The sequence below is a fragment of the Mirounga leonina genome, unplaced genomic scaffold (assembly GCF_011800145.1).
Source record: "Mirounga leonina isolate KUSES-001 unplaced genomic scaffold, KU_Mleo_1.0 Mir_197, whole genome shotgun sequence".
NCBI lineage: Eukaryota > Metazoa > Chordata > Mammalia > Carnivora > Phocidae > Mirounga > Mirounga leonina.
Genome location: NW_023270494.1, coordinates 4855296 through 4871146, shown reverse-complemented (window position 1 = coordinate 4871146; position 15851 = coordinate 4855296). Strand labels below are relative to the sequence as shown.

Genomic DNA, 15851 nt, shown 5'->3' with positions numbered 1-15851 from the left:
CCCGCCGAGCAGGGAGCCCGATGCGGGACTCGATCCCGGGACTCCAGGATCATGACCCGAGCCGAAGGCACTCGCTTAACCAACTGAGCCACCCAGGCGCCCTGGGGTAGGAACTTTTGAGAATAATTGACGTATGTCCCCTGGGGCTTGGGGGTGCATACATGTGAACATACAGAGTATTCGCAATAGAGTGACTGTTATTTCCGGTCTAGGGATTTCTTTCTTTCTTTCTTTCTTTTTTTTTTAAGATTTTATTTATTTATTTGAGAGAGAGAATGAGAGAGAGAGAGCACATGAAAAGGGAGGAGGGTCAGAGGGAGAAGCAGACTCCCTGCTGAGCAGGGAGCCCGATGCGGGACTCGATCTCGGGACTCCAGGATCATGACCCGAGCCGAAGGCACTCGCTTAACCAACTGAGCCACCCAGGCGCCCTGGGGTAGGAACTTTTGAGAACAATTGACGTATGTCCCCTGGGGCTTGGGGGTGCATACATGTGAACATACAGAGTATTCACAATAGAGTGACTGTTATTTCCAGTCTAGGGATTTCTTTCTTTCTTTTTTTAAGATTTTATTTATTAATTTGAGAGAGAGAATGAGAGAGAGAGAGCACATGAGAAGGGAGGAGGGCAGAGGGAGAAGCAGACTCCCTGCTGAGCAGGGAGCCCGATGCGGGACTCGATCCAGGGACTCCAGGATCATGACCTGAGCCGAAGGCAGTCGCCTAACCGACTGAGCCACCCAGGCGCCCCCGTCTAGGGATTTCTGAAGGCAGGATACCTGCTAGAGTGAGTGGCCTTTGCCAATGGAGTCTGAGAACACTGTGTGAGTCTGGGAATGAGGACGGGGTGCCCCCATGCCAGTCTCCCATGGCCCTTGGAAGGTGCAGAAAAGCCTCTGCATTTCCTGAGTTTCTATAAGAAGAAGCATGGAGGTCAGAGGAAGGGTGGGACCCACGGGCTGTCCAGGTGGCCTCCCGACCAAAAAATGGGCTCTAGAGATGGGGGAGTGGACTGCTGTGGGGTCAGGGAAGATGAGGCTGTCCTTTCTGAGGCGGCCTCAGTGATGGAGGAGACTGGGGGAAGCCCGCCATCTATGCAAAGACCACTCTATGTCAGTGACCAGGAGTAGTAGATAGAACTAAGCCAAGCCTGACCCTGGGGCACACAGCCAGTTCAATGGAAAGATCCCTCTCCCTCCCTCCCCACACCAGGGGAGCTTGAAAACCAAGCCTTTCCAAAAGAAGGAGCCTCTGTGCCCCCCCAACCCTGCCCGTCTCCCCATTCTCCCAGCAGCCAGTGGCTGAGCCTGTTCCCCCGCCCCCCATCCTGCCGAGGGGAGGGACCAGGAGAGAGCTGGCACAGAAAGGCTGAGCTGGAGGGAGAAATTAGAGAATTGTTTCCCTGTTGCTTCTCCAGGGTCAGTTGAAGCTCAATGAGACTACGCTTAGATTGTTTTGTCTGGACCAGAGTTTCCCTGTCCTTTGAGGCCCTCGCCTGGGATACAGTTCTGTCCCGAGGCCCTTGTCTCAGACAGCCTGGAGCACTTTCTGCTACCCTCCCATCTGGGAAACAGACACCAAGCGTGCAGGTCCCGTAGCACCCCAAGGGGAGGCCTTTTACTCTAGACTTCGTGGTTGTTGTAACCCTGGGGACGGGACAAAGGATTGCATATCATCATAAGAAGTCTGTTCTTTTAGGGAATTCACAGGAATAAGAGGGAGGATTGCTGATAGGAAAGCAGCTGTCTCCGAGAGTTAAGAAGCCTTCTGACCACAGAGGGAAGGACTGTGCCAAGAACAACAGCCTCCGGGGATAGGCAGGCCGGCTGGCCTGGGACAAAGCAGGTCCTCAGTGGTACTGTGTATTTATTGTTTAATTATAACCAGAGTTCAGTTTTGTTCGGCTACCCTATGTTCATCCGGTATGCTGACAGTTCCTCAATGGCCTCCTGATGCCCCGGTTTCTGTGTTTGCCTTTCCAATGACTACAATAAATCAATAATGTTAGAGAATTAAAAACAAGTCCACCTTCCAAGCCAGAAGATAAGATAGTCTGCCATTAAAAAAGGAGCAGGTGAACGACTCAGGGATTACACCCAAAGCCAGTCGGGTGGGCAAACATCCGCACGTCCTCCTGATTTTCCTGGTCAGAAGAGCTGGGTCCACCAAAGCCAGCCTGGAACCGCTATTCCCCCAGATGCGGGGGCCCCGGTGCAGTCAGGGAGTCAGTCCTGGGTGCTGCACGCCCGCCCCCGGCTTGCACTCGTATCTGGCCTCCACCACCAGCTGTCACCAGGATTCAGTCCTTTTCTCTAAATCCCATTTTCCATGGAAGGAAACCAGGGAGCTCTGGAGAAGTAGCCAATTAGACTCCAGAGCAGGAAATGTACACATAGACTTGGGACATCTTGTTATTCCAGAAAGCAAGGAAGCTATCAAAGATGAATCGTGTTAGAAGTTCACAGAATCTCCTAAAGAACTGGCCTGTACTCTTCAAAAATGTCAAGGTTACAAAGGACAAAGAGACTGAGGAGCCATTCCAGATTAAGGGAGACAAGAGAACCAAATGCAATGCTTAATCCCTGATTGGATCCTGGAATAGATTGTTTTTTTGTTTTTGTTTTTGTTTTAAGTAAGACACTTTGTTGGGCCAACTGGCAAAGTATGAATACATCATAGATGAAATAATGGAAGTATACCTGCTAAACTGATAGTGATCATTGTTCATGACTATGTGAGAGTATGTCCTTGTTCTTAGGAAACAGACACTCTCCTGTTTGGAGGACAAGGAGCACCCTGTGTGCAATTCACACTCACGTGGTTAAAATGTTATACATATGAAAGAGAAAATGGTTAAACAAATGCGATCAAGTGCTAACAATTGGGGAACCTGGAGGAAGGGTCTGTGAGAGCCCTTTGCACCATTCTTTTTTTTTTATTTTTTTATTTTTTTAATTTTTTTTTTTAAGATTTTATTTATTTATTTGAGAGAGAGAGAATGAGAGACAGAGAGCATGAGAAGGAGGAAGGTCAGAGGGAGAAGCAGACTCCCCGCTGAGCCGAGAGCCCGATGCGGGACTCGATCCCGGGACTCCAGGATCGTGACCTGAGCCGAAGGCAGTCGCTTAACCAACTGAGCCACCCAGGCGCCCCCTTTGCACCATTCTTGCAACTATCCTGTAAATCTAACATTATTAAAACAAAAAAAAAAACAAGGTCACAGGAGTCAACGTAAAAGGTTTCCTTTCCTATATAAACTGTGTTTTAAGGAATCCACAAAACTGATAAGGGGAAGTTCTTTATAGACTTCAAGTTAGTAAGTGCAGGAAGAACACGAGAACTGGAAACTCAACATTTTACAGCTGTAATCATCCGTGAATGCTCATACCCTGAGGTGGGAGTGAAGGTGGGCAGGGCGGGTGGCTGACACCACCTGACTCCATTGGCAGATCCTAGCACTGCTAACTGTGGAACTCCTGAGGCCACCCGTGAAGAATTCTGGCCCAAAACAGTGCACTTGAACAACTGAACCTTTATAGCTAACCACCAGTTCGCAGGAAATACGGGGTATAGAGGAATAGGGAAACTGTACCTTAAGGACACCATCAGCCAAATCCAGACGGTGGACTATTCTATAAGACGTATGAGTTACCTGGTTTCTCTATCACATCAATGCCATTTAAAAAAAAAAAAAAAGGAGGGTAGATAGACTGTTAGCTAATAAGAGACTTGAGACATAATGACTAATTGCAGTGTGTGGCTCTTGTTTGCATTCTGCTTTGAACAAACCAGCTAATTTAGACAATCAGAGATTAGGTAATATTAAGGAATTATTAATTTTATTAAGGGTGACAGTGGCACATGACTATGGTTTTTTCCAAATGTTTTTATTAAAGATGCAGGGGCGCCTGGGTGGCTTAGTTGTTAATCGTCTGCCTTCGGCTCAGGTCATGATCCCGGGATCCTGGGATCGAGCCCCGCATCGGGCCCCCTGATCGTGGGAAGCCTGCTTCTCCCTCTCCCACTCCCCCTGCTTGTGTTCCCTCTCTCACTGTGTCTCTCTCTGTCAAATAAATAAAATCTTTATTAAAAAAAAGATGCATATTCATGTATTTATGGGAGAAATGACACAATGTCTGGGCTTGTCTTTAGAAGGCTGGCAAGGGGTGAGGGGTTTAGATGAAATAAGATTGGCAAGGCATGGGTAATCACTGAAGCTGAGTGACGAGGATGTAGGGTTTCATTACCTGATTTCCTCTACATTTGTGTATGTTTCAAATTTTCCATATAAAAATCTTTAAATCAATTATGCCCAATGACTGCAATTTAGATTCCATTATTTCAGATGACTATTCCTTTTCTCCCGCCAGTCAAGGCTTCAGGAAATACGGTTCAGAGTCTCTCTCTGGTCCTTGCCTGGTGGTCTGGTGTCTATTTTGATCCTGCTGGTGAGTGGCCCGCCTGCACTTTCCTGCTGATTAGAAAGAAATCTAATTTGACTGGACTTCAAACCCAGATCGCAGTCATATGAAATTAAAATGCAACCATCCAACTCATGATGTCATTTACCTGTCTCTCTTTCAATTAATGTCCCTGGTCTCACTTGATCACATACCTGAATTTTCGACAAAGAAATGAGTTCCACAAATGTAGAATGCAGAAAGTCAAGTGTTTACAGAAAATTATATGGTCTTTACTGTATAATATGCAGACTTGAACTTTGCCACGTGTACCCCTATTCAGTAGTGAGGTTGACATGTCCGTGGCATTCTTATCTGAAAGTAATTCACTAATGAAAACTCTGGAAAGATGAAAATAGTAAAGTCCCAATTAAAAGTTGTGACTGAATTTCATAAGTTGTTCTCAAGAAGTAGACTCTCAAGGATATTCTTCTCTTAAGCTCCACAGTTCACTCCTCCCTAGGCTATATAATCTTTTGCTATCCACTACTGTGGAAACCAAGATGAAACACACGGAAAAGCAGAAGAAATCTTGAACTATGGGAGAAGCAGATTAACTTCTTGCTAACAAGTATGATATAAAGAAAGAACATGTCAAAACTCACACGCTGCCCAGACAGAAACTTTGCAATACTCAGTCTCAAGCAATAGTTTGGACGTGAGTGGAAAAATTTAAATTCTAATGTTTGCACAATGAACATCGATTCTTCAATTTTGATCATCTCTTTGCCACAGAATTGATTTTTCATATTTGCTTGTACCAGGATGGGTTTTTTCTTCTTCTTCTCACCATCTTTTCTCCCTACCCCACTTCCTGAGTGGAAATCTTTGATAAGGGGAGAAAAAAAAAAGTCCTAGGGAAGAAGAGGGCATGTTTTGCTCTTACGCTTCCAAGTTGCCCAAAGATAAAAGAGAGAACATGGAAGGTGCTTGAGGAGGTGTCTGAACACAACACAGTTCCTGGGGCAGCCAGCCAGGAGGTCCTCGAGCTTGTCAGGCCAACTGCAAAGTTTGGGTGCTGGAAGTATCGCTGTCCCCTCAGGCCCACTTCTGGTTCTCTAGCCCTCATGGTGACTTGATCTCCCCATTTCCTTGCAGCATGTCCACCCCCCAAGTCTGCCAGAGCTGGTTCCTACTAGCATGAACTCTAACCCATACAGTGTATAAGTGAAAAACAGTAATTCCAGCATTTGTAGAAATGATTTTCTCTGTTTGACCCCATCTTTGGTGTCTGATATCTATATTATCTGTATTATTCGTGTGCTCACCTCCCCTGTGAGATCCGCTGTCCATGTTTACATTAAGGGCTGCAGGGTTGCCTGGGGCATGGGGAGGGGGGATCAGAAGCACTAGGTGGCTCTACTGTGTATCTTCTTGGGGGAAGGGAGCTTGGTGCTTCTGAGCCGGTCCAAAAGGGTGTGGGGCATGGAGGAGGTTCTCCAACGGGTCACTGGGTTGGTCCCAGAGGAGTCCGCGCTGGGTTGTGTGGCAGCGCCGGAGGGAGCCGTTCTCTGCAGTACCCTGGGCTGTGTGGTTCCTTCTTCATCCCAGCCTCTCAGGGCTTCTCAGAGCAAAGGCAGGTCTGCTGCAGACCCCCAGCTCTGCAGCCAGTGGGAGGAGATTTGAATGTCTCCGGTGGCTTCTTCACCCACACCGTTGGGCTCGTGACTCCGCCTCTCTATGCCTCAATTTTCTTGTCTGTAAAATGCAAATAATAATCACGGGGGACGCATTGATGTGCCTCCCAGATTCCCCAGCGGGAAGGGAGGATTTTCCCTCTGCGGGAGCACTTCGCTGGAGACAGCAGGCCCCTTTCATTGCAGCCGGCATCCAAAGAGTGATGGACAAGGCAGTGTTAGGACATGGTCATCACACTCCACGCGGTCTACTCTGAATGGCCATCCTGGCTTCAGAGCTCCCTCCGGGGTCTGCTGCTGCCTCTCTCTTCCTCTGGTAGGTGATGATGCTGGAGCACTCTCTCCTGAGCCTCTGGTACAGGGATCTCCATGTCAGAGATACCTAGGCACCCAGCGTGTCACATACCGCTTTCTCATTAGGACTAAAGTGCACACAACTTAAAATTCTCATCGCAGAGCCAGGCACAAACACCTAAGAGAATTAGCTGTGCTATTACAAACCCAGGGCATGTCTTTTTTTTTTTTCCTTATGATTAGAGATTTTTAAAAATCCTCTCAAAAGCCCAAAAGAGGCAACCTCAGTATGTGCTCATGTTACCATTTTGACTGGAATGCCCAAAAACGAACACAGAAGCAAGAACTCTTAGCTTTTTTGAGATCTAGTTCATATACCGTACAATTCATCTCTTGAAAGCAGACAATTCAGTGGCTCTTAGTATAGTCACAGAGTTTTGCAAACATGACCACAGTCAATTTTAGAATGTTTTCATCACTTCCCCAAAATACCCTGTGCGCATTAGTGGGGACTGCTCTTTCCTTCCGCCCCACCCCCAGCCCTAGGTAACCACCAATCTGCTTTCTGTGTCTGTAAATTTGCCTCTTCAGGACATTTCATATAAAGGGAATGATATAATGTGTGGTCTTTTGTGTCTGGGGTTTTCACTTAACATAGTATTTTCAAGGTTTATCCATGCTATAGCTACTTTGTTCGTTTTTATGGTTGAAGAATATTCCATTGTGTGGATAGACCACATTTTGTTTATCCATTAGCCAGGTGATGGACATTTGGGTCGTTTTCACTTTTAGCTATTATGAATAATGCTGCTATGAACTTTCATGTGAAAGTTTTTCTGTGGGCATAGTTTTTTGTTTTTCCCCCAGTTTCATCGAGATATAATTGACATATAACATCGTGCAAGTTTAAGGTGTATAACGCATTGATTTAATACACACACACAGCGGAACGATTCCTGCCACGGTGTTAGCTAATACCTCCAATCACGTCACATAATTAATTACCACTTGGGGGTTTTTTTGGTGAGTGTGGACATACCTTTTGATTTCACTTGGGTATATAGCTAGGAGTAAAATTTGCTGAATATGGCAATTCTTTAGTTTTTGGAGGAAGGAGGAACTGCCACTGTTTCACAAAGCAGCTGCCTCATCTTACAGTCCCATCGCGAGTGTGAGGGTTCCAACTTCCCCACATCCTCATCAACCGCTCCTTTTTATCTGTCTTGGCCATTCTATTGGCTGTGAAGTAGTGGCTCATGTTTTTGATTTGCATTTGATTTGCATGTTGATCATCTTATTGGCCATTTGTATATCTTCTTTGCAGAAATGTCTACTCAGATCCTTTGCTTATCTTTTTTTTTTTAAGATTTTATTTATTTATTTGACAGAGAGAGACACAGCGAGAGAGGGACCACAAGCAGGGGGAGTGGGAGAGGGAGAAGCAGGCTCCCCACTGAGCAGGGAGCCCGATGTGGGGCTCAATCCTAGGACCCTGGGATCATGACCTGAGCCAAAAGCAGACGCTTAACGACTGAGTCACCCAGGCGCCCCATGATCCTTTGCTTATCTTAAAATTGGGTTATCTTGAATATATATATATATATATATATATATTTTTTTTTTTTAAGGTTTATTTATTTGTTTTAGAGAGAGAGCACGTATGTGGGCAAGTGGGGGGAGGGACAGAGGGAGATGAAGAAAGAGAATCCAAGCAGACTTCCCGCTGAGGGTGGAGTGCCATGTATGTGGGCAAGTGCGGCTCAATCTCATGACCCTGAGATCATGACCTGAGCGGAAACCAAGAGTCTGGTGCTTAAGTGACAGCCACCCAGGCACCCCGGTCTTCACAATTTTGAGTCTTGTTTCCCTTTCCACAAAAGAAGACGTTTACTGTGTCCTTCACAGATTTGTTGTGGAGATTTCACACAGTGCTCTGCACTCAGCATGCGCTCCAAAAAGTTAGTGAACTCTCATCTCACCCTGCTTTGAAAGTAGAAACCAAGTCAAATTCATTCAGCATTACATCAGCCAGTGCAGTGCTTTGCATGAAGGCAGGCTCAATAAACGTCTGAAAGCATGAATGTGCCAATTCACACCACTCAATATTCTAATTGGAATCTTATGTGCTTCACCCCCTTGCTCCCGTTACTTTCAGTGAACCTTTTCTTCTGAGAACAATTTTCTTAATTTTATTCCCCTTGCCAGCTACCTCCTGTCCTGAAATTTAACTGGCGGCACCGCTGAAGCTGATTACAAGACAGGCAAAGACACCACCCAACAGGGCTGACGTGAATATGAGAACCCTTTGAAGGAGCTAAAGGACTGACAGCCTGTCAATACAACCTGTCCCCTTTTGGAGAGCTCAACAAAAAGTAATTAAAGTCATTACAGAAGTGAGAAAATTGAGATTTTCAAAAAACCCTGACTGCAGATTGACAGTTATTTAGCAGTTCAGTAACCCGTAACGACCCAGCCTGGTCTGAGGCATGGCCCTCGTTCTCATTTGTAGGGGACCAGGCCACACCAGGCGGCCCGAAGATTCGAGGGGTGGGGGTGGGGTCCCTGCTAGGGTGTGGATGGATTTGGGTGGGTGGACGGGAGACCCCCAAGTCCTACTTGATTTCACACTTACTCAGCGGTGCATTAGTAAACCCGGCTGAGCTGCCTGGGCCATGACGTGAAAGCTCCAGCACAGGTGGAGCAAGGCGTCTCATTTCACCTTGCACCGTCCTGAAGGTCAGCCCAAAACCAAAGGCACCCTGGTGGGAACACGGTTACTTGCAGTTGTGCGCATAAGAGGGCTCTGCTGGATTTTACCTTAGGCCCGGGTATAACCGGGAATGTGAAAAACAAAGTGTCTGTGTGTGTGTGTTGGATTCGGCTGCAGGACTGCGGGGTGTGTGTGTGTTGGATTCAGCTCTGAAACCCTGGGCCACTTTCTCGAAGCTACTAGAGGGCGAGCCTGGGGAGTGCTGGGGGACGAAGGTGGAGATGGTGGGCTCCTGGGTGCAGGGACCGGCGCCACTTCATCTCCCTATGCGGGGTCTAGCACGGTGCACTGCTCAGGGGCAGTCCGGGGCTCCTGGCCCTGTCGCGGGAGGGACCTGGAAGCCGGCTCCCTGGCCGTCCAACTCGCCAGACCACACGTCGACGCGGCGGGATGCTGGGCGCGGGGACCGACCTCCCGACCTGAGCCGGAGGGGCGGCGCCGCGCGGGACTGCGAGCACAGGGGTGGCGGCGCGGCCGCAGAGCCGGACCCCGAGCCGGACCCCAGACCCCGCTCCCCGCAGCCCCTGTGGCGGGGGCGAGGCCTGGGGTGGGCGGGACGGGCCAGCTCGCACTTCTCATTGGACAAATGCCCTTGTCAATCGCTGAGGAAATGCGACCGGACATCCGGGACTTCCCCGCCTCGGGGCAAGGCGGGCTCTGGGGAGATGGGCGGAGGCGGTACCCAGTAGCAGTCAAGCTCTTTGCCTGCGCGAGAGATTGGCAGATGTTCTAACCACTGAGACGTCGCGGTGGGTTACCGGCTAGGCTGGGTGATTGGTGGCAGCTCTTGGGTTTTTCAGGTGCGGGGAGCCTCATAGCCATAGTCTCTGTAAAAGGGGCGCCTAATTAACGTATAAATAGGCTGACGCTGCGGCGAGTTTGTCGTCTTTTCTTGTGTTAGGCGCGAGGCTTTCATGGAGGCTCCTGAGTTTGGTAGGCTTTTCCTGGAATTACCCAGATTTTCTGGGCCCCTTAATAAAGCACCCCCTTCCACATGCAGGATCAGGGCTGGACGAAAACGGGCGCTGCGCCCGCAGTGATCACCGAGATCCCCGGAACCATGCGTGTTCCGGGAGTTAAAGCGAAGGTTCAGTGGGCGACATTCAGTAGAAAACGGGAAGCAAAGAGAACCGAAGTTTGCAGGGGGGGGGGGGAATGCAAAGAGCCCCTAAAAATTTGAATGGATGCTCAGCCTTTCTCATAATAGGAAAAATGCGAATTAAAACTTCCCTGAGCTGACATTTCTGACCTGTCAGATTGGCAGGAATTCAGAGTTTGACGAGGTACTGCCTAGAGGACGGTGCAGAAACCGGCTCTCCCGTGTGTTGCTGGTGGAGTGCAAACTGGCCCGAGACCCGAGGGTGGGTGGGCATCTAACGAAATATCATGTATTCATTCACCTTGGGCCCAGCACTCCATTTTTAGGGGGCTGCTCTGAAAATACGCCTCCACAAACAGGGACCTCTATATGCACAGAGTTTTATTCACAGTGCCATTATTTGAATTAGCCAAAGATGGGAAACTGCACGAATGGCCATCAGCAGGGGAATGGTTGAAGTGACTGAGGGATGTCAGCGCTATGGAGCATTATATAGGAGACCACGTTAAAGCATTAAAGAGAATGAGGAAGGGCGCCTGGGTGGCTCAGTTGGTTAAGCGACTGCCTTCGGCTCAGGTCATGATCCTGGAGTCCTGGGATCGAGTCCCGCATCGGGCTCCCTGCTCGGCAGGGAGTCTGCTTCTCCCTCTGACCCTCCCCCCTCTCATGTGCTTGCTCTCTCTCATTCTCTCTCTCTCAAATAAATAAATAAAATCTTAAAAAAAAAAAAAAAAAAAGAGAATGAGGAAGCCAGCGGTACTTGCTGTGATCTCCAGAGACTATACAGACCGCCACCTTTAGCAAAAAGACCCTGCAAGGACAAAACCAACAGGAATAAAAATGGTTGCACGGAAGGGGTAGAGGTGGTGGTGGTGCATCTGGTGGGAGCCTTAGGGGGGAAATAGAATAAAAACAAAGTGATACTGGGATGGCTGGGTGGCTCAGGTCATGATCCCAGGGTCCTGGAATCAAGTCCCACATCGGGCTCCCTGCTCAGCGGGGAGCCTGCTTCTCCCTCTCCCTCTGCTGCTCCCCGTGTTTGTGCTCTCTCTCTGTCAAAAAGCAGTCATGCTGGGCTGGGAGGGCCTCAAGTTCTCTAAATAGGGCCACACAGTAGACGGAGCTAAGGATTTCTGGCATCCCGCTCCTCTCTAGGGCTTCTCCAGGCGATGAGGACAGAAAGAAAATGACTTTTACCTGCTTCCAGGTAATATATATGTTCCCTCCACGGTGAGAAGTAGAGACTGGACGTGGATCCCAGACAATGAGGATGAAGGGCCAGTAGGTGACTGTGGGCTTCTCTGTGCCCACGCAACCCTGCAGGTGTGGCTCAGAGAGAGACAGAGCTCCTCACTGCCCTTCTCCAGCACTGTCTGGTTCCAGAGAAATGATGCTATGGCCTTCAGAAGGCACGTGGCCTGGCCTGCCCGGATCCAGCCGTGCTGACACTTGAGGTCTTCCAGGCCCAGAGGACAAACTGTTAATCTGAGTTCAGGGAGGTCCTGTGGACAAATGTATTTTCTCACAATCAAATTGGGAAGAACAAAACATCTTCAATGTGATCTGTTCTTAGGAAAACTATTTTCATTTTCAGATATTATTTTCATTTTCAAATATTAAAAAATTGACAACAAGGGGCGCCTGGCTGGCTCAGTCGATAGAGGGTGTGACTCGATCTCAGGGTTGTGAGTTCAAACCCCACAATGGGTGTAGAGAGTAGTTAAAAAAAAAGATTGAGAACAAGTACAAATCATCCAAAAAGGGGAAAAAAGAGCTGTGTGCACAAAGAGTTCACAGCAAAGTTGCTCCAGGTTTTAGGTTTTAGGTTGCCCTTAAAGCTGCTTAGTTTGCACGTTTTCTTCACACGGCCATTTTTAGTACAGGAAGTGAGGACACACCTAATTTAGTCTGGATGGTGGCAGTTACAATGGACATTTTTTTTTTAGGATTTTTTTTATTTGAGACAGAGAGCATGCACAAGTGGGGGCGGGGGCAGAGGGAGAGGGAGAAGCAGACTCCCTGATGAGCAGGGAGCCCGACGCGGGGCTTGATCCCAGGACCCCGGGATCACGACCTGAGCCGAAGGCAGACGCTTAACGACGGAGCCACCCAGGCACCCCTACAACGGACATTTTGAAGGAAGGTGCCCCTGAAAAGTTTCTAGCAAGTGGAGTTTGGTAAATAGAAATGAATTGTCTGTGGACTTGGTTTTTCGCGCACAGCGGGTGTGTGATGTGTGTGATGGGGGACAAGCCACCGCCTCGTGTCACGTAGGGAGGCCGGCCCGTGCACAGGGCTCCAGGGTGGAGTGGTGAGGGGGCGCAGGGGGAGGGCGGAGACTCTGGGCATCCGAAAGTCTCTCAAGCCCCAGGCTGGACAGAGTCTTCAGATTGGCTTCTGTCAGCGCCTGTGGCTTTGGGCCCTGCACGGCGGTGCCACGTTGGTGGTGCCACGTCGGCGGTGCCATGTCGGTGGCATCCTGCCGTGGCCTGCCTTACAGAAGGCTCACTCCATGTTTGCTCTCTCCCTCCGGTCCTGCTGCTTCCTTCCCCCGTACCTTGTGCTTTTTAGTGGCCCTAATGGCATCAAGGTGGTTTTCTTCCCCCCAGTGCTGTGAACAAGGGGGTCTCCTCTTGCTCTCAGCTTGCAGGGTGGGATGGTGCCTTGTGGTTGTGAGTTATGGCCTTGCCATTGACTCTAAGAACTCCGGGAAACTTCTCCGAATGGGTTCTGAATCTGCAGGTACATTTGTTCCAAGGCACTTCGAGTTTCCTGAGCTGGAGCAGTCCTGCGATCTGGTGGGACACCTGGGGATGGGTTTGAAGTGGGTTCTGAGAGGACTCTTCTGGCCACAGATGGACTCGAGGGCACCCCAGTGAGGCAGGATGAGGTAACAGGAATGGTATAAACACGGGTGGACGCTCAGCTGAAAATGGCGGCAGAGCCACCCCCACAGCCCCAGTGAGTTGGCAGTGCTTCCTGGAAGCATCAGAGGCCCAGTGTGGAACCTGGGCAACAGGACCGCCACCCGGGAGGTGTGCAGGGTGCTGTATGCAGCATACTTCAGAGGCTCCTGAGTCCCCACCAGGTGACAGAGTGGTCCTGGTGTCTACGCAGCAACCACCTCCCCCATCCCTTCCTCACAGAATCCTGATGGCTCCAGCTCTCTGCTCCTGTGAATGGCCCTGTGTTCAGGGGATGCAGCCCCAGCCCCAGGTACCTCAGCCAACCGTGGTTGGCCCATCTCCTTGCTGGAGATTGGTTGAGGCATGAACACATGACATATTCTGGCCAATTGGGACCTGAAAGGAGGTGGGGGATGCAGATGCATGGGTTCCCTAACTCCTAGAGACACAAGCCAGAGACGGCCCTTTTCCTGCATCTGGACATGACACGCGAACTCCTGCGGCCGTCTTGCAAGCCCGAGGAGAGCTAGTGGGCCACAGAAGCCCGCAGCGTGAGAAATTCTGAGCCATGGGGACGGCCGCGTGGGCCCATTCTGCCTTTGGGCTCCTCTGTGACCCAGCTCTTCTCTGGTGTAAGCCGGCGGATTTGGAGCTTTCTGTTCCTTGCTATTGGGACATCTTAGCAGATCCAAGGATATGAAAATTCCTTGAGTTTACTTCCCATAGCCGTGGGAATTTTGACTCATGTACACACGAGTCCTTCGTGTTTGGTATAATCAGAGAGGAAGGATCCAGGCAGGAGAAGAGGAAGGGCCATCATCTGGCAGCAGAGCAACGTGATGGGCAGGGTGGCCCCCTGGGGGTGGTGGCCCTGCTCGCTGTGCGCACCCAGTGCGTGGGAAGATGCAGTGATGGAGAAGGGGTCCCTGGGAGGTGACTAAAGGAACAAAGAACTCTAAAATCAGAATAATAATAATAAAAAAAGCAGTGACAAAAAGATAAATTTTATAAAAGAAAGAACCACCGATACTGGGATAGAAGAGCAGACCCTCCTCCTGGGCAGAGTGTCAGCAAGGAAGCAAAAGAATCACAGCCATAGGCAGGGGAGGTGCTCAAGGAGAATTCTAGTAGCGAGCGAGAGAGGAAGGAAGGAGAGTAACTCACCCCCACCATCACTAATGTCAGGTGCGCAAAAGGCCACTGCTTCTTTGAGTTCACTGTGTTGATTTAGCTTTATTTCGGCAAATACAAAATATTGATAAGAACTTCATAGGTTCTCTCCTCAGCAGACCCTCCCTAACTCCGTTTGCTGTGAGTTTTCCTGCCAATGGGGTGAGCAGAAACAGGGCCCGTGCAGCATGAAGGAGCTGCTGTATTCGCCTTGTCCGGCGCTGGCTGAACTCCCGGAAACCTACTGAGCCCGAGGTGTCCTGTCCCGTCAGGTCATTTTGGTGTTTTCCTGCATGCTGTCTGGGGAGATGCTCTTTCCCTGCACACATGCCCGTCTTCTCTGGAGGACCTTCGTCCCCCTACAGGTAGGCACCATGTCGCATCCTTGAGGTCTCTCCCTAGCATCTGGAGGACCTTCATCCTCCTAATGGTGGGCCCCATGTCACATCCTGGATGTCTCTCCCTAGCAGCGAGCATGGTCCCGGCTGCGTGATAAGCACTCAAATGAGCCTCCCTTCCTTACATGGAAAGTTAAGTCTCATGCTTAAATGGGAGGAGCTCTTCGTGGGTCTCAGCTCTGATTACACTGATCCGTTCCAGCACGGAAGGTGGGTGTTGAGTTAAGGTTTTTGCTAAAAGGACGCTCGAGTCAGGGCAGGCAGCAGCTTGAACCCCCGGGCACAGCCCCCCACCACTCCGGGCACCTGGTGTGGAAAGGATTCGGGGTGCTGTGGGGAAGAGGGTAACGGGTCCTGCTGCCTGGGTGTCCAGTCTAACAACGCTGCACCCTCCTTCTGCCTCAGAAGGCTTTCTGGAAGCCTCTGTAAGTGCATGGGAGGAAGCAGGAGGGGAGCATGCTCTTAGCAAACAAGTCTGACTCTGACGACAAGGATCCCGATTCCCGTAAAAGGAGGCCTAACTGTGGCAACTGCGCGATCCGTGTGTCATCCACCTCTATGGCTACGCGTGGGGGAGGGAAGGGGCCCGCTGACGTCTGCACGTGAGGGCCAGGGCCGCCTACATGTCGTAGAGCCGGAGCTGCTCCTGCACGTCGCCCGCGGACATCTCCCCAAACGTCTCCTTGTTGTCCTTCATGAGCTTGAAGATGGCAGCCAGCTGCTCCTTCTGCACTCTGTGGGGAAGAGAGGACAGAGAGGAAAAGGGTGCTCCGAGCCCGGAGTGGGGGGTCGCCATGTGCGCCCGGGGCTGGGGCCCTGCGCTCTTGGCTGCTGCCGTGTCTGCTTTCCAGGCAAGAAGAAAATCAAACCGAAGCGAAACCCACTCAAAACCCACGAGCTCGCGTGGCCGAACGACCTCAGCTGGAAGGTTCTAAAAGCCGGCTCTATGTCTTGGGTGTTCCCTGCGGGTCTGGGGAGGGCCCAAGTGACCCTGTGGGTTCCCCTTGGGCCCCCTTTTAGCGTTGACCTGGCACGTCCCGGGAGGTAATGGGGAGAGGCCCGTTCTGTTAAGTGGCTGGAGCGCGAGCCCGTGAAGAAACAGGTTAGCGACAGCCTC

The 15851-nt window shown here is 50.2% G+C and overlaps 1 protein-coding gene across 1 annotated transcript in view; it reads right to left on the bottom strand.

Moving 5' to 3' along the window:
• Nucleotides 1–14373: 14373 nt before the first annotated feature.
• Nucleotides 14374–15851, bottom strand: part of MXRA7 (matrix remodeling associated 7) — a 28434-nt gene continuing 26956 nt past the window's right edge. The window contains exon 4 of the mRNA XM_035025929.1: nt 14374–15468. Coding sequence (XP_034881820.1) covers nt 15354–15468 — 115 coding nt within the window. The 3' untranslated portion in view covers nt 14374–15353. The remainder of the gene's footprint in view (nt 15469–15851) is intronic.